Source organism: Xiphophorus couchianus, chromosome 3 (assembly GCF_001444195.1).
Source record: "Xiphophorus couchianus chromosome 3, X_couchianus-1.0, whole genome shotgun sequence".
Classification (NCBI taxonomy): domain Eukaryota; kingdom Metazoa; phylum Chordata; class Actinopteri; order Cyprinodontiformes; family Poeciliidae; genus Xiphophorus; species Xiphophorus couchianus.
Window position 1 is genome coordinate 23,856,995 of NC_040230.1, and position 18,450 is coordinate 23,875,444.

The 18,450-nt window shown below is 39.5% G+C and overlaps 1 protein-coding gene across 4 annotated transcripts in view; it reads right to left on the bottom strand.

Annotated features, from left to right (window-relative positions):
• Positions 1 to 18,450, bottom strand: part of ulk4 (unc-51 like kinase 4) — an 87,069-nt gene that overhangs the window by 3,047 nt on the left and 65,572 nt on the right. For 2 of the 4 annotated variants that reach the window (XM_028009829.1, XM_028009834.1), the window contains exons 33-36: positions 14,498 to 14,664; positions 12,157 to 12,258; positions 9,218 to 9,412; positions 3,397 to 3,485 (exon numbers count right to left, since the gene is read on the bottom strand). In XM_028009829.1, coding sequence (XP_027865630.1) covers positions 3,397 to 3,485; positions 9,218 to 9,412; positions 12,157 to 12,258; positions 14,498 to 14,664 — 553 coding nt within the window. Of the gene's footprint in view, positions 1 to 3,396; positions 3,486 to 9,217; positions 9,413 to 9,739; positions 9,865 to 12,156; positions 12,259 to 14,497; positions 14,665 to 18,450 lie in introns of those variants that run through there. The other 2 variants (XM_028009840.1, XM_028009848.1) reach the window with 2 other exon arrangements.

Here is an 18,450-nt window from a genome sequence, read left to right on the forward strand (position 1 = left end):
GAAAATTACAAGTGGCTCTGAGTGCAATGTTAGCAACACTCAGCATTGTCCGCACCACATGTAGCAGCGAGGGGGCCAGATCACAGCTGAGCAGATGGTGCCCTTCGATGCTCACTTGTTTCTGGAACATATTGCCAGGATCTTACTAAAAATCGCCTCGTAATCCCCCACCCTTTTTTTTGTTTTCTTTTCTTTCTTTTAGTTTGTTTCTGGTCCTGCCTCAAAGTTCCACAACTGCTGAACGTCAAAGATTTCTGCAGCAGATTTCTGCTGCTGCTGCTGCTTCACAATTTTTGAGACAAAGTTGTTTACAGAAGGAGCGTTTTGGTCCCGCGTCTGATGTCAGCGCGGATATCAGAGCGCTGACTTGGCATTAGCGACGACTTTGACAGACCTGAGCGTGGCGGTGAGCCAGGATCAGGTTTTGGGTGGGGTGGGGGGCTGAGGCTTTTCCTCAGGAGTTGAAGTGACCCCCCCTCCCTCTGGAGACGGTCAGGCTTGAGGGTTTAAAAAAAAAAGCATTCCTCAAGTTGCCATGGTGAAAGCACAATGACATCATTAGTATCTAGGCCCCAACCTCCGCTCTCCCTCCAAATCGCGTCCTTTCCCCTCGTCTGCCGCTGCCCAAACTCCTCTCATCTTCTCAATTAAAACCTCTCCCACCTCTTCCTGTCCCCTTCCTTCTCTCCACATGGCTCTTCTCATCTCCTACCCCTTTTTTTTCCCCTGAAAACCTCTACTTCCCTCTCCCTGCTGCTGGATGGGTGGGTGGGAGGGAGGGCGCCAGCCTTGGCCACTTCAAAGCAGAGAGCTGATTTTTGCTTTCATCTGCCAGAGAAACGGGAAAGTGAGGCGAGGAGAGGAGGTCAGGAAAATAGGGAAATGGAGAGGGGCAGTGCATGCTGGAGATACGGGGCTGCGAGGGCGACAAAGGGAGGGGGGGGAATAAAAGAGGCGGTGGAGGAGAAAAGAGCTGGAGAGGGCGGGTCGAGTAAGAGGAGCCTCAATGGCAGACCAACAATACACCTTTATTATTGATCTGGCAGGATCTGTGTGTGATTGAGAGACGCAATCTGGATACAGAGGAGGGGGAGAGCAACTAACTGTGTTCCTGTGTGTGTCGGCACGGTGCGCACGTGGGGGGGGTGCGTGCGTTTGTGTGTGTGTGAGAGGTCGCTGGTCTCAGACATCAAAGGATCAAAGGAAGCACGGTCGCTATAGTGAGAAAACCCTCGGTTCAAAGAGGGAGCAAACATTCAGCCCACACACTCATGAAAAGCAGGCCGGCGCGGGGATGCAGGTGCACGAATGGGAACACACACATTGGACGGGTAGCAGTGACCAACGCTTGTCCCTACAGATGTTGGTTATTGGTTTTGATAGCTACACATCACTACTAGGGAATGGATAAATCATCTTCTGCTATGTGACTGAAGTTTTCTTTTCCGTTTTTTTTTTTTTTTTTTTTTTACCAAAACCCGTCAACAGAGCTTCACTAGTGAAGGAGTATTTTACATCTCTGTCTGTTTTGTGAGCTTTTTATCTGACCTCCTGTCCTTTTTCTTCTCCGACGAGAAGAAAAGTGAGTTTTGTTTTTAGACAAGATGTGACAGATATAACTGACATACATTAAAGGAATGTTTGCATTAAATGTTGTGTTAAAAAGAAACACGTTTTATGTTTTCAACAGAGACAAGGAAGTTGGTCGGACTTGATAGGATGGCAGATGACTCAATACTGGTAAAAAAAGTTTTTTAGAAACTGCAGAAGACTCAAGATTGCAGGACTACCAACTCTAAATGTTACCACCACAGCTAGAGCAAAATAGCTCAGATTAACTCTAACTGTGAGTGTGGGGAAAATGTTTGAAAATTGCTGTTGACAATCGGCCTCTACTGAAACTGCCAAGAGTTTTATTGATATAGGACAGAACAAAAGGGGCACAAATCTCATTTTCCAGGTGTACAACAGAGAAATACACTTGTTGATTACAGATGCATGCCACACTTTACAGATTTTTATTGCCAAAAACACTCAAACCGACGTAACGTCAATGTTTCTTCAAAAATGAATGAAGTGTGAGGTTGTAACTTGAGCAAATGTGGATAAAGTTCGAGGAGTTTCAATACATTTTCAGGGCAAAACACACAAAAGTAGAATTTGTTTTTCATGCTTCTTGCTATAGCAAACTTTTAACAGTGAAAGGATTGATGTGTTTCAGTCAACGTGAGTCAAGAAACTATGTCAGCAGGAGGTTAAAGCTTCTCGTAGGGTCTGACTTGTTCTGCTGGTCCCAGAGGAGCGAGCCGGACAGGCGGCTCAGCAGGCCAAACACACGGCTAACAGAGCCTGTTGAAAGGCATTTTACCTTTAGACAGAACAAAAACCAACTCCGGGATACGAGTAAGGGAATCTGTGTGATGCTAACCAAGCAGCATCATGGCTAAACTCTAAATACATCAGTGATTTTGAAAAGGTTGAAAAGGATAAATCCTTTTATTGGGTTTCTCAAGAGTAAAGATGTTTTGAAATGAGATGGGCAAATAGCAGCGTAGGGTTGATAGCACAAATACTACTTAGCAACACAGGAGGAAAAGGTTCATGAACAGCTGTTGACAGATGAGAACCGCATTTAAGGAAACGACGATTCGCTCTCAGAAACAGGTTGGACGGGCTCAGTTATCCGGAAACACATTGGAAAAGAGCTGCTGTGCAGAAAGGAAGGCTGATTCCTCTGGTTGTGCGCTATTACAAATATTTACACTGCCCACACTGGTAATTAGTATGTTTTCCAGCGCCACAAACTGGTTTGCGGGAAAGAGAATGTGTCTGTACATAGACCGAACTGGCTCTTCCAGAACGTCACACAAGTTCTCTACCAGTCTGCGATCGTGATACTTAAAACCTCGAGTTCTTCAACTGATTCATTTTGGCCAAAGAGGCTACTGGTTTTACTGGATATGGGCAGTAATAGATGGATGTGAAAAACAAAATCCAACTGAATGACAAGATCCAAGTTTCTCAATGAGAACTTTCCTAAAAAAAAACATCGTGGTGGTTCTGCAAGCTCCTTGTCTTTGTTCCCTGTTCTTCTCTTAAGCTCTTAAGCAAAGACATACACAATCTAGAACTTGTTTGTTTTTTAAACTAGTCTCATGAACATCCCACAAGAGCTGCAGCTGTGACAACTTCACATCGCAATGTTAAGATTACAGTTTGCCAAATCTTTTACCCGAGTCACTTTTTTTACCCGCTCTGACCACTGGAGTTTAAAGGACATCATTTGCATTCTTTCATTTATTCCACTCGTTGCCAGATGTCACTGTATTTTTCTCTTCAGCTTTCAACCAATACAATACCGGATAAAAACAAGCATTCCACATTAGAAAGATGCACCTGTTGGACTCGGCAATGTCCTGAAGCAGATTGGTTAGGCCCGTTCCTTCAGGACATTCCAGCCAACCAGACTGGTCTGTAGTTTGTATCTAATGAGAAAAAAAAAAAGAGAGAGAGAAAAATTCAGTAAAAATGTTTCAGAGTATTTTTCAATCTGACAATGGAATGAAAAACGTTAAATCTGGAAGAGAATACAGCTTAGCATGTGGCACAAGCAGGCTAGTAGAGCAGCTACTAGACTTTCACACCAATTCGATTCTGGCTGTTATTTGTATACGGCTCTGGAAAGGAATCAAAATGGTTCTGCACTCCTGAAAACCTAAAACCGATCCCTGGTCTAGGGACATTATTACTTTTTTTTAATTCTGACAGAACAAAGAACTAGAACGAAAAGTGTGATGAATTTTATTTTCTGTTTCTTACATTGCAAAGCAGAAAATTCACAGTAGTGATGCAGTAGATTTAAAAACAAAACGTTCTCTCTGGAGTTAAAACGCTTTCTTCAGTAAACTGCAAGTCATCTCATGAATATAAAAGCATAAAGCTCGTCCATGATACTAACAGGGCATGCCACTCAAGTGTGTTACTATCATTTCAAAATAAACTAATCAAAATTCACCTTTCTCACTGCAGGCCCTTTTTTTCCTGATGTCTGTACTTTTTAGTCATTAAGTAGTCTGAATGGTTTGGCTTCCTGGACCTACTTTATGATTCCATCACTGAACATAGACTCATATGCTGCAGTCTTATGAAGTGTGTCCATAAGCCCCGCCCTAAACTATCTGTTCTCTCCTGTTGGGATTCCTCTGGTTTTACGCCTCCTCTGTCAGGCCTCTCATCATAGTGATGTCTCTGAGTTTCCCCAGAGTAAAAAGAAACAAAAAAACAAAACTGAACACACAGTTTAGTGATAAAAATCTGCCTTAACTTTGCATTTAAAGTTATTTTGTGGCTCAAATCTTTAACAACTAACTAATAAAACATGTTTGTGTCGGTGTCTCTCTGTGTGAGTTTGCTTGTCCGTGTGCTGATGAGTGGATTCGTGTCACTGCATTTCGGAGAACATGCTTTCTCTGATCTCTGGTGACATCATCATGTCTGTCTCTGTGGCGACACAGTACAGTTGTTGCTAAGTAACGGGGTTAGGGGGAGAGAAAAGATGCTCCCCTCACTTATTTTCCACACAAGTGCACACACACTTTTTTTTTTGCCTTCTCCATCGGCGTTGGAGGACCTTCATGTGTGCCTGCCAACCAAACGCAGACATCTCTTCTTCATCCTGGCGCTACCACCTCATCCTCCATCCTCCCCTCAACAAGATACGTGACGAACGAGCGAGTCAATAATGTTGAACTCAAAGTTGTACAAGATGAACCCAGACAGAAAGACAGACAAACTACGGCTGACAGACAGACATGCAGCTCCTCAGACGTATAGCACAGGGCTGTCACGTTGGCGTCGAGTTTAGACAAGTGGCAATGTACCTGACAGCGCGGAAACAGATTCGCCACAAAAAAAAAGAAAAGAAAAAACTTGTACATGATCCATGAATAACAGAACATTTAGATGTGTGTTTCAGAGACTGACAGAACGACTGAAAGGATGCGTTTTGTTTGACTATACGGCTAAGTGCTTTGTAAATCATTTGATGAATAATTAGCAATAACTGTAGGAGCAAAACATGAGCTTCGTGTTTTTGATCCTTTCAATGGGATTTAGGCCAGGCCTAAATCGAACCTTGACCTTCGATCAAAACCTTGACATTTTAGCTCCCACCAGAGTTGTGGATCTGTGGAGCCAGATAGGATGGGCTGCTGTATTTGTATTACCATTAAATTACCTACAGGACTATTTCTACTAATTAGGGGAATTCTGATAGTAGTTAATTGCGTTGGATATTATTTAGAGGTACTATGTTTTTCTTTAACTTTAAAATTATGAGCTCCTTTTAATTGGATTAGCACACAAACCTCAGATAAAATATATTAACTACATTTTGTGGCTGCAACAAGACGAAAAGTGGAAAAGTTTGCTTTTCCTGTTGTACGAGAAGACACGTCACAGATCATTAACTCCATGTTGCCAGAAGCAAACGAACAAGTAAAAAAATAAATAAATTAGAAACTACTCTACGGAAATAATAAATGCTTCGTTCTCTGGCAACTTATCACACGGTCTTATTGAATTAGCAGTTTTTTTTAGTCTCTTTAATTTGTAAAAATAAATTGCAGTCAGATTTCACTAATTCAAAAATGATTTATTCTCCCCTTCCCCTCTTTTCAGTTTCAAAGCTATTAGCGGGATCTTTGATTGAGATTAACAGAGGCCTGAAATCAATGAAAGATAATTAAAAAGCTTTTGTGAAGGGCAGACGCTCGGTTCAGTGAGTAGGTGTGTGTTTGAGACAAAATGTGGGAGACAAATTAAGGAGCACTACATTGCATGGTACAATTAACAGATTAGAATCCAAACATGGAAAACGATGAACTCCTATGCCTAAATAGGTCAGATATTTAGCAAGTAGGGCCTGTTTATGTCTTTTTTCTATGAATAAAATAACTTTTGGGATTTCTTAACTATTACAGATTCGTAAAGAAACGTCAGTGTCTCTGACTAGGCCGACAAAGACGGGATAGGAACTGCAGCTGTGCTCGCCCGCTGCCTCCAACACAGCGTGGCCGCCACAGTTCCTCCCTTCATTAGAATGATTTACGTGTCTCGGCAGAGAAAATCAGCTTAGGATAAAACAGTTTTAAACATTGTTCTTTTTATTGTGTTGCTTGAACTGTTTCGGCCCGCAGCAGGCCCAGAGCGAGCCGCAGCTAAGGCTATCGGTGATTCAAACTTTATTTCAATAAGTATTTAAGCACAGATAGGCCAGTAATGTGATCTTATTCTGTTTTTTGGTGGCTTTACATTCCTCTTCTCTCATTCACCTATATTAAATGTCTCTGAATATTTCCTATACAATTGTTGAATTGTGTTTGTTATCTGAGCTGATAATGCTAACGCTAAGAGCTCTGCTAACGCTAAGATGGCAACCACAGTTAGTTTATGCTGTGCTTAACACTCAACTTATTCTGTTTATGCTGTAATTAATCGTAGTAGACAGAAAAGAGGTTCTTCAAAGGGTGCTAAATAGCACAGCATCTGCTACTTTCCTTCTTTGCTAAACTGAACTGCTAATCCCAGGTGTGACATCATCAGGTCTGCCATTTGTTTGCCATCTTGCGATTTATAAAGATTATTAAGCCACCATCTTGGTAGTCCACCGTGCCATTTAGTCAGTCGATGTGATTGCTAGTTAGTACAACACTGAGAATCAGTTGTCCAAAATGTTTGTGATTTCTACTTCAGCAAATCATTTTCAAAACATTACTTTATTCAAATTTTGTTTTATTTTCCTCCGAGAGTTGCATTTAAACTGCTTGTTTTAAAGCATTGCAGCTGTTATTCATTGTGACCTTTCAGTTTCTCAAAACATACTTTGGTTCTTAAACATCCATATTCTCACTGAACTGTGACATCACTCTATCATTTTATTAGATATTTTTTACTAGTAAAAAAAAAAATCATTATTACTATTTCGCTTTTACTTGTTAGCTTAGTTGAATGTTGCTAGCCTAGTTAAAGAGTTTGTTTAGTGAAGTATTTTACCTGGAGGTATTTCATTAAATGTTTACATTTTGGAGAGAAGTTGTTTGTGTTCATTCCTCATTTGATGTCTGAGAATATCAATGTTCAAATTTACTGCTTCATCTATTCTATAATGCCACACCTCACCAAGTAGGCATTCATAGAACAATAAATGACAGAGGAATTTCTACTATTGATTTCTCATAATCAGGTGCCCTGACTTGTTAATTTTGATCTAAATTACTAACTTTGTTAACAGTATTAGCCTTTGGTACTGATTAATAGCCAAACCTAACCTATAGCTGTACAAGATCAGAAACACTAAGCTGAAGTATTAGGGCTCTAAAATGTGCCTATCATCATACATTTGATGACTCCTATGTGTGCATTAGTGTGAAAAACAGGAGAGCTGTTGACCGAGGACATGGGGTATTTTTTTTATGACCAAATAAATTAGTTATATTTCCACTGGGATGCTGCTTGGTGAATCATCCCCTAGCTACAAGGAAATAGCTGAAATATAGCACCGTGTGTTGCTCAGGGTGGAGAGTCAGAGAGAGACGGCACACTGAGGCAGCACAGCACTGGGGTAATGAGGGAGCTTCCACAAAATGACAAATTTGTCAGACAAATAAAGGGGAAAGAGAAAAAAGGGTCTGTGACACGGAGAGAGAGAGCGAGTGGGTGGTTCAGATGGCCAGAACTAATTAGTGAGGAGAATTACAAATATATCTACACATGCAAATGTCCTCTCCTTCCTCTTTCACGCACAACTACAAAGTAGAGTAGCTTCCAGGCACAGCCTTGGGTCAGTTCATGCAATACAAAGGTGGCAGCTGACCTTGTGTCCCACGTGCAGAAACTTTTTCATGACCCTGCGGCCAAGCCAAAACATTAGGGATGCATTTTGCATAATTCATAGAGGTGTACGGAAAAATTAGACATGTTTTTTTATTTTTTTAGCCGTCTGTTGACGACTTAAAATGTGTTTTCGACGGACTCCCTCGTCAACTCAGCCCAAAAATAAAGTCCTGGTGCAAATCAAAAATTGAATAACAATTAACAACTCATTACAACCAGAATAAAAAAACATGGTAAACTAAGAAAGTATGCAACGATATATGTATTAGGAAAGGATGCAAACCTTGACGTTTATCATAGAGTAAGCGGGTTACCATTCAATGTAAAACAGCGTATCAGGCTCAGCATCACAGAGTGAAATGTGCGTCTTGTACTTTGGAACATCTTTTACTATTTTATTGCAGTATCATAACAGGGAGTTGTGGTACTATGTAATATTGCAAGATGACATTTATTACGGTTAACATAGTGTTTCGAAGCTCTTGCCTGTCTTTTCTTTATTACAATGTCTTTACTATTCTTTATGGGCTTCAGCATCTCAGTGACTGTAAAATATATAGATCAATGAAACACCATCCAGCAGGCCAATATATATTAATGGGAAACAGGATTTGCATTCAAGGAATGTTAAATAAAGTATCCAACCAAATGTTGAATCCGAGCAGTCCTATGCAATCCCATTATTACAGATATCGACACTGCGATTCAATATATTGCGCACCTCTGGCAGAATGAAAGTAGATATCCCTCCAGTGTTTCAAGGCTGTATTTGCAAATAATGCAGCTAATCAATATTTCCAACACAGCGGAGTTATTGATTTAACGGTTCAATTAAAGGGGCGGCACTGCTTTACTGTTGTGTTAATGCAGAGAAATAGAAACTGTCACCTTGTTAAAATAAAGTTTAGTAAATGTCAGTTTTCTACTCGGTGTGAGAAAACTAACAAACTCGTATTGATTGTGTTTGAGGAGCAGCAGCTGTGCTCCACTGCACTCTCTTCCAGGTTGGCTTTCATCAGAGCAACAAATCATACTGACTATCCCACAAAATTGGACAGACTCTTGACCAGATACTGACAGGAAGAAACAACCCAGCATTTTTTCCCCCCTCAATCCGTCTTGCACCTTCTGTCAGTCTCATCCTGGAGAAACTGCACATTATTCAGGAAAGTAGGAGCCCAGTAAGAGTCTGTGAGAGTTAGAGTTAGAGTGCAAGTCTGTGTCTAGTTATTATTTTATTATCTCTCAATGGCCCCAAGATTCTCTCCTGCCAGAGCACAAATTTAGATATATTGCATCAGATGCTTCTGTGTGAGCGACTCACCAGCCGTTTAATGATCCTCAGAGCCGTGCGTTGGATTCGGGGGTTCTCGGAGTTCATGTGAGTGCGCAGGAGATGGGAGAAGCTCTGTAAACACGAAGGCGATAAGCAGTCCTGACCCTCTCCGCCGTACAGCTGTACCAGTAAGGACAGACACTGAATGGATTCCTCCCACACTTCCTGGTATTCAGTGGACAGCTGGAGAGATGATTGAAACATACGACAAACCACAGTCCAATTCATGTTAATGCTAAAATTAGCGGAATTTCAAAGATTATTGACTTTTTTAGCTACCAATCTTTGCAACACACTGTGTTGTGTGCAGAGAAACTTTATGAGCGTAAACTTGGAGTTAACAAGTTAACTCCAAGTTTAATTTGGAGTTATGTTAATTTGGTTCCTAAAAGTTGTTTAGCATGGAGCAGGTAAAACAGATTTTTCCTCTTAAATAGACCAACTACAGAGCTTTGTGAAAGTGTGACAAACTGTATTTACATTGACACTGCATTATTAAGAGAATTATAAAAAAAAAATACAGAAACTCTAAATAAAATAGGTTTGCGGTGGTATTATAGAGACGTTTTGCTGCTTCAGGACTTGGAAGATCGTAACTGCTGGAACTATGACTTCTCCTTTCTCGCCAGAAAGCCCTGAAGAAGAATGGTTAGGGTATCAATTTGTAACCTACATTCAGCCAAAATTAAACGATTAAACTTTCTACATTAATAAAAGGTTTACCGGTGTCTACCCGTTTTGGCAGTTTTAGTGATATTTCATTGCTATTGACAGCGTTTCACTCACTCACTAATCTTTCAAAGGGCAAAGGGGCTGAGCAGAGGTCGAGAGTGTGTTGGCTGCTCCATCAACCCTCTAATGTGTTCATTGTGTCCCTGGAGACGCCCCTCTTTTTTGGCCCCCAAGTTCCTTTCTTGCTGCTCTCTCCACAATGCCATCGACTTTCCAGGATGACTTACAGCATCCTCCGTTCTGGTGTGGATTCTTTCTTCTGTCTCACAGGCAGTTTATTTCATGGCAACTTTTCACAGTGCATTGTTGACTCGTCTTGTTTTCATCATCTGCTACATGATCCACTGCACTATCATTCCAGAGAATATTTAATTCAGTGACCGCTCTTAGAAGAAGATGGGAAACATATCAATGTTTCATTTTGTTAAGTTTGTTTAAGTGTGTATTCAGTGCTTGTGGTTACTCTCTGAACCATTTACATTTCATAAAAGTAAAGAGGACAGTTCTTTCTTCTTATGAGGCAACCTGTCTTCGCCAAACTCTGCCCAGCTTTGAGGGCTATTTAAATATAAATGTCAAAGGTGATAAGAACAGGTTACGTTTAAAGAATTTGAATCTTGGTAGTTTATTTTAGATTTTGTGATACTAAATTTAATCTGAACTCTGTTAATAGTTTGAACTGAGATTTTGAGGCCACATGAAGGGATGGGAGAGTTATCTACAGCACATTTGATGGCCAGCAGAGAAAATAGTGACAGAATGTAAGAATGTTTAAGAGGCTCCTCCTTTTTAAAATCATCATGAAGGAAATTTAAGACAAGTATCATGGCCAAAATGTACTAAAGAAAATTGCATATTTTATACAGAAGAGCCAAGCTTGATTCACAGAATACATGTAGAATCGTTCTGGTTGGCAAGAGAAGTGAGACAGTGGCAAAGATGAGCTGGCGATAAATTTACACTTTCCAATGATGGGCGTAAAAAAGCTAGCTAGCTAGCAAGGGTTTATTGACAGCTGGTTAGCGGTAGCCTCCTCTGCTTCACGTCGCAGAATGTAATCAAGATGTCTGGCAGAAAAGACCCACAAGAAAAATAAACTACATATATAACAATCAATACACCTGCCAGGGCAAAATGTAAGATCTGTGAATAACTTAAGGCCGATTTACATATTTTTCAATTAATTTAAGACATTTTAAGGCATTCATTTTACATATATAAATAAGACTTTTTAAGGATGCACCCTGCATCAGTGAGTTGAATTTTGCAATCTCTCATTGATCTTCAGAGATAGGGCGTTTACTCATCCAGAGTTGTGGAGGCGGAGTCAAGGCACCATCTCACAGATGACGCGGGGAACTGTGGAGATGTAATTTGTTTTGAGGGTGGCTGTTACACTGCAGCTCTTTAAGCTCCATGTTGATGTGTGCAAGGGCTTTCTCAACATCAGGAAGACCAAGAAACACGACACAAAGGTCAGGGATAAAGTTGGAGAGAGGGTTGTTATGAAACTATTTGAAGCTTTTCATATCTGCTCAAGTCTGGAAAAAGTATTTCACAACAGCAAAAAACACAGCTAACCCAAAATAACAGGCTGTGCAAGAAGAGTATTAACCAGAGAAGAAGAAAAGTGGGACATGTTAACTTGGGAGGAGCTGCAGAGACTCAATGCTAAGGTGGATCAAAGAATATGGATATATCAGAATGGTGCAGTTAAAGTTCAGATCAGAAACTGAACGAGAATCCAATTTCAAAGTTCACAGACAATCTGAGGTGGAGCTATTTTGAAAAGAATAATGGGAAATGTTCAGTGTAGATGTGTCAAACTGGTGGAAACATAGCACAAAAAGAAACGTGATACTGAGTTTATAAGTTAAATTCGTCCTGTAAAGTACTGACTACATGATGCCGAATACAAAAGCACAACACACTTTCCATATACATGCAGTATATACTGTATATATATGTATTTTTCCAAACGTTGAAAACCATCACTTTCATTTCACTTTGGAATCCTGCGCTGCTTTGTGCGAGTCCATCACACAAAACACCAATGAAACATAGTTTGTGGCTGGCAAAGTTCTTCGGTCGTGAAAACTTTCGCCATGCAGTGAGAATAATCCAGAGACGTACACAAACACGCTTGGAAAAAGTATCAGCACAAACACAAAAAGGCTGCGAGTGTAAGGTCTCACCATGTGAATGAGGTGAGTGCTGAGTTGGCTCAAGGGTCTGTTGGCTATGAGCAGTTTCTCTGCTGCCTCCGTTTCTGCTGCTGAACAAGATAGCCTCTGGCTCTATACACACGCACACACACACACACGCACATTAAATCATTTATAGAGATTTGACAGTCAATAATGATTTATCCAGAGACTTGTCAAGACTTATTCTGACAGACTGACAGAAAGACGATGTGATAGACTAAGATAGGAAATAGTTTCCCTGCGTGTCGTTATTGCCGCCGATCCTTAACGAGACGCTCAGGACAACATAGACTGAACATTTCTTTGCCACACCAAGTATTTTTAGCGTGCCACAAAGAATTAACCTTCTCGTATTCTGTGTTTTGTTTTTTTTTTCCTTTATCATTAGCGTCCCGGTAATACAGTTTGGCTTATTTTAGTTCAGTCTGTGCCTGCAGTGGAACTTCAGGCCAATTAGTAGTGGAATAAGATGATTAATACTGGCGTACATCCTCTTCCTCTACCAAAGTCACTTCTGATCTGGGTTTTTTTTTTCTCCCACCCCTGCGCTGAAATATCTGACATACTCTCTCTTGACAAACTGTGAAACAGTTTAGGAAGAGCGGCCGAGTCACGTCCGCTTCCCTTATCGGACCTTATTACCCAAAAGAATTTGGTTTAGGAAGAATTTTTCTTTTTTAATGAGCTTTGCATTTATGGTGGAATCGATTCCTGCTGCACATTCTCTTTGTTCCTTTTTCCCCTCCATCTCCATCTCTCTTTCCATGCTTCCTCTTCTCCCCTCTTTCCTCTCTGTCCTCTCTTTCACCCAGTCTTTTACCCTCCTTCCACTTTAGTCCCCCCCACCCCCTTGTCCAGGCATTAATATGTATGCACTGGGCTGGGGTGCACAGTATGGGGAGATGGGGGCTGGTTTGTGTGTATGCGTGTGTCTGTCTATATAGTGAGGCAAGCTGAGGACAAAGCCAGCGGTGATAATGAGGCCGCAGGGACATAGCCAGACAGGCCCCTCAGTATATGCCTGTGTGTGTGTATGCGTGTGTGTCTGTACGTGTCCCAGGGACCTCATGCACTTTCTCCTGAGTCTACAACTTCAATATTGCAGTTGCTTAAACCTGCTAGCTTCTACCTCGTACATCAATGGACACACACTCGAACACACACATGCACTCGCCTTTGGGGGGAAAAGATAGAAGGACAACATTTTGAGGTAGATGACTTTGTGATTTTTGTCGGCCGATGTGGGCTCACCGGAGATGTATCGGTAAAAAGATTTTCACCGGCCAGTAAAAAACAAAAAAAAGTGTTGAAAATGAAGTATCTTGCAAAAGTATTCACAGCTCTGACTTTTTTTTACAAACTTAAATGTGTTACCAAATTTTTATTTTAGACTAATATTAATTGTGAAGTGGACAGAAATATTTTTAAAAATAAAAGTCTACGCATCCATTTGAATTCATCCTACACTCCTGCCAGTGTAGAACCACTTTTCACTGCATTTACACCTACAAGTCATTTCAGTTAGGTCCCTTTCAGCTTTTCATATCTACAAACTTCAAATTTTTACAAGTCTCTGCAACCCCCATCAGACTGGATGGACAACAACTGTGCACATCAATTTTCTTTTCTTGCCACAGTTTCTCATTTCAATTCAACTCAGGACTTTGACTGGGCCATTCTTGTGCATAAAAACGCTTTGATTGAACAAACCGCAGAAATATGTAGGGTCACTTTCCCACTGGAAAGGGATTTTCAGCACTACTGTCAAGTCTTTAAGAGACTCTTTTTCCCACAAATATACCTGAAGCAGTGTAGTTTTCCACCACACAGTGTTTTACATGACCAAAACTGAACATTTTTGCCTCATCAGAGCAGAACACCTTCTTCAATGTATGTGGTGTGTCCTCTACATGGTTTGTGGCAAACTGCTTGCATGACTTCTTGACTATTGTTTTGACATCTGAAGAAAATTTGCTCTACTGAATTTTATTTTTGGGTATTAGTGTAAAGGGTATAAAAAATTTTACTAGAAAGAAAAAATTAAAACCATATATTATTTTCTATCTACTTCAAAATTGTACTTCTTTGTGCTCGTCTATTATATAAATTGTATAAATTCATTGAAGTTTCTGGTTAAAATGTAACAAAACATGAGAATATTTTTGCAAGGTAATGTACACTCTATAAGTGGACATGTAGCAAGTCACATGAAATTATCTCACATAAGAAAAAAAAAACCCAAATATGCATATACATATTTATATATTGTGTCCTTCATATAATTCTATAGTAAAGATCGACAGGGTTTTGTTAATTTAAGCAGTCGTACCTGCAGTGCAGTTCGCACAACACCTGATGTTTGCTTTAGGACGTTGTGTAGCAGTTCCAAGAGAGCTTGCAGGACAACCAGGCTGATCTTCCTTCCAGCATGCTTTTCTCCATCAAGGTAAACCTGCGCAGCTTCCGAGAGAGTGCTCACCAACACCTCCACCAGCTCTGTGGAGCACAAAATGCTTCCAAGTCAGGGCTGAATCTGACTTTCATATTTGTTGGACCAGAAAACTTCTAAATATTTCAAACTCACATAAAGCTACTACTCAGGTTAAATCTACAGTCAAAATGAATGGCATTTTGCTATTGAGATAGCCACATTATATACAGTATATATGTATTTATATGTATATATATGTGCATGTACTAGTTTGTCTAAAAAAAAGTGCAATATTTTTTGCCAGTCATCTCAGAAAGTGAAACTCCTATAAAGAAAATCATCACGCGTAAGATTGATATAATCCAGGGCCTTTGTTATAAATTTGATAATTGTAGCTTACACATCATGTCTCAGAAAATTAGATTACTGTGACAACGGTTCTCATTGAAAATTGAGTGGAAGGAAGAAATATGATAGCAAAAGGAACAGGGAGAACCGCAGGTTTAGTGAAATCTATTCCAGAAGAGCCACCATAGACAGACAAATACCAGACATGGGCCTCAGATGTCACATTCGGCATATCAAGCCTCTCCTGATCCAGAGACAACATCAGAGGAGTCTTACCTGAACTAATGAGGAAAGGAACCGGACTGTTTTGGGTGTACTGGGATCGTCACGTCAGCTGCCAGGTTCGATTGGTTTTTATACTTTGCCTTCACATCATTTTGTAATGGTTATGAGTAAACAAAGTTCAAGGAATAAAAAGAAAATGTGCTTTCAGTTGCAACATTCTCCTCAAGAGGGTGAATTTAATATTAGACATAAATTCAATCCAACAACTTTGTGTTGCACTAAAAAAAAAGGTATCACCATCTGGTAAAACAGTCCATTTACTGTTTAGACATGAACCATGACTAAAAGAAAACTTAATTAATGGGATTATTAAGAAAAAATAACGCAATCTACTTCTCTTTCTCCCTTTTAAATAGCTCAGGGCACAGAGACTGACCAATATATATAATATGATTCAGATAACCTTAATTACTTTCACCACACACAGACTCACCTTCCATTGCTCATTATATTTGACAGAACGTACCTCCCCTTTTGAAGTAAGTTTAACAAGCTGTTATGAGCCTCCAGAGATGTTGCAGGCAACCACAACCGAGAACGCCTAAACAGAAATGTCTGTAAATACAAGCTGAACACAAGTCATGGATCCCAATGAATGCAGTTATATACGTAGTAAGTCCACACTTCTGGATCTTCTTTTCTGTTTCTCAGGAAAAAGAAAGCAAACAGATGCCCTTAAACCAATTAATATATTAATATATTAAATCCATCTTTTCAAATCCAGTTTTCTTTTTTAGTTCAAGTAGATCTTTAGTTAAAACGCAGATGAGTGCTCAATTTTGGTTAGTGTAACTAACATCGCAGGCTCTAGAAAGATCAGTCAGATGTATTGTTACTCTGCCAAATTGCCAAATTATTTTGTTGGACGGCACTGGGCTGTTCAAATCAAATACAAAAACTCTGCTGCTATGTTTGAAATATATCCAATGAAGTGGGAAAAACTGCGAGTAAAGTTTTGAAACTAGAGACTGGACAGCCCGAAAACGAGGTTTGTCAAATACTTTTCCTGTAGATTAAAAGAAAAACAAAGTGCACAGAAAATCTCTCAAATAGTTGTTTTTGGGAGATTTGGGGTTGCAATGGAGCAAGCTGCCAAGTTTGGGCATATGAGGGAGGGAGAGCAACAAAGCAAATAAACCAAATAGCCATAGAATTTCACTTAGATTTTATAACTAGGGTTTTGTCTTTATCATTCATTAATTTTTTTCAGAATGTTATGGATGTGCAAGTACCTAATCTGAAGGCAATCAGCTGCACTACAAAAACAATGAAAAGCAAAGTAATATGGAATATTTCAGTAGTGGCATGAGCAGCACTTTAAATAAAATAGATATCTAATTTAAAACAATAAAATAGTTTTGGTATTTCTGCTCAAGACTTGCCAACAACAACAATAATATTGCTACTGCCTAAAAATGGTACTTAATATCATTATTGTAATTATGACATGAGTACAGTCTAGCACAACAAACTCACATCATGATAACATCTGAATATACAGCAATTTAGAAGTGTCATAGCAGAAAACCTATTAGCTCTATCGATGTGTGTGTAATACAACATTTAGTATTTATCTCATTAAGACACTTGGTCATTTTAAAGGGTATTGTTTCAAAAATGTATAAATAAATAAATAAATGATGATGATGATAACAGTAAGCAGTTACCTTGCAGTGATCTATTTTAGTATTTTGTCACCATCTAAGTTAAAAATAGCCGAGCAAAAGCTTAGCAGAGTTATCTATTTATAAACCGCATTTAAATCAGTTCTGTTGGGAAACAACACACTGAAATGCTCAGAGCACAACTGTAAGCACCAGAGGAAAGAAGAGGAAAACTCATCTGACTCACGAATGGCCAATAAAAATATTTCACGTAGTTCGTGGTATTTGTAATTAAAATAATAAAAAACACGTCGCATATAAATTAATTATTAAAATAAGTTTAATGTTTAATTATTAATTAAAGTCCCTTCCATATAAAATATATAAATTCTTAGTATTTTTAGTTAAAGCTTGGGAGTAAATGGGTAACTCCTGAGCTCAGCACAATCTGACTCAGATAAACAAACTTCTATGTCTGATTATTCTGGCATTTAGCACATTTAATGACTTTGGTAAACCTAATTGAGCTAAAACAGAAAAAAAAAAAACACGTTTAGTTTCATTGAATACCGAGAGAGAGAAAAAAAGTGTCATTGTGTCTTCAACTTGGTGAACAACCACACCATTGATTTCCACTAAGAAGAAATGTCAGTTCAGTTCATCTCTGTAAGCTTTGCTATTAGGAAAACATTAATATGGAAGACAGATCTTGGTGTATAAGTTATGCTAAAAAGCAAAATGATCGATTTCACATATATGTGGGAGTTTGCTGAGACACCATTTGGGAAATGACCTGAAACAAATTTTGAATGATGACTCATTGATGCAAATCGCATCGACATTAAGCAGCACATGCACTGAAGCAGTTTGCCAAGATGCCAAAAAATAAAATAAAATGCAAGAGAGAAGAAAAAAATTATATACCATCCATATAAGCACAGAGGAATAGTTTGTGAAGTGTTTTTCTATAATCAAAGATGAAGCTGTCTCATGTTTTGTCCAAACCTCAACCCTGGACCAAGCTCAAAGATATCTCGGCACATTAAGCACTTCTGAACTGTTAGACTGAATTTCGGATGCTCCCAATGTGTCCATTTCCTTATTAAATCCGTCAGTCTGCTCGTCAGTGTGCCTACAAAACAGGTTTCATATTCCCTCTCAGTGGATAAGCCCTAGGCTTCGTATCTTTATTTAATCAGATTACAGCCTAGACAGTTTCCGTCAGTCTGCTGCATGCGCCCAAATTAAAACCAAGCAATCTACGAGCACGCACATTAAAGCAAACTTTATTTTGAAATCACATTTCACTGTGGAATCAGGTTATCTCTCTCCTGCTGGTTCTCTTCATCCCTGTCACTCATTTTTAACCTCCCAATTTTCTCCTCCATAATCCCATCCCCTTCCCAAGTGTCTCTGACCCAAATGTAGGCCTGTTTATCCCATTCTTCCTCCCATCAAACCTTCTGCAACCATTTTTACTTCCCCTATTGGTGTTTTGGCTCCCTTGTATATTCCCTCCCTCCTGTTCTTTTTTGCCATCTTTTTTTTTCTTTTTCTTGTTCCCTTCTTCTGTCCTATCTCTGTCTTCATTCCCCAGGGGGTATTATCTCAGTC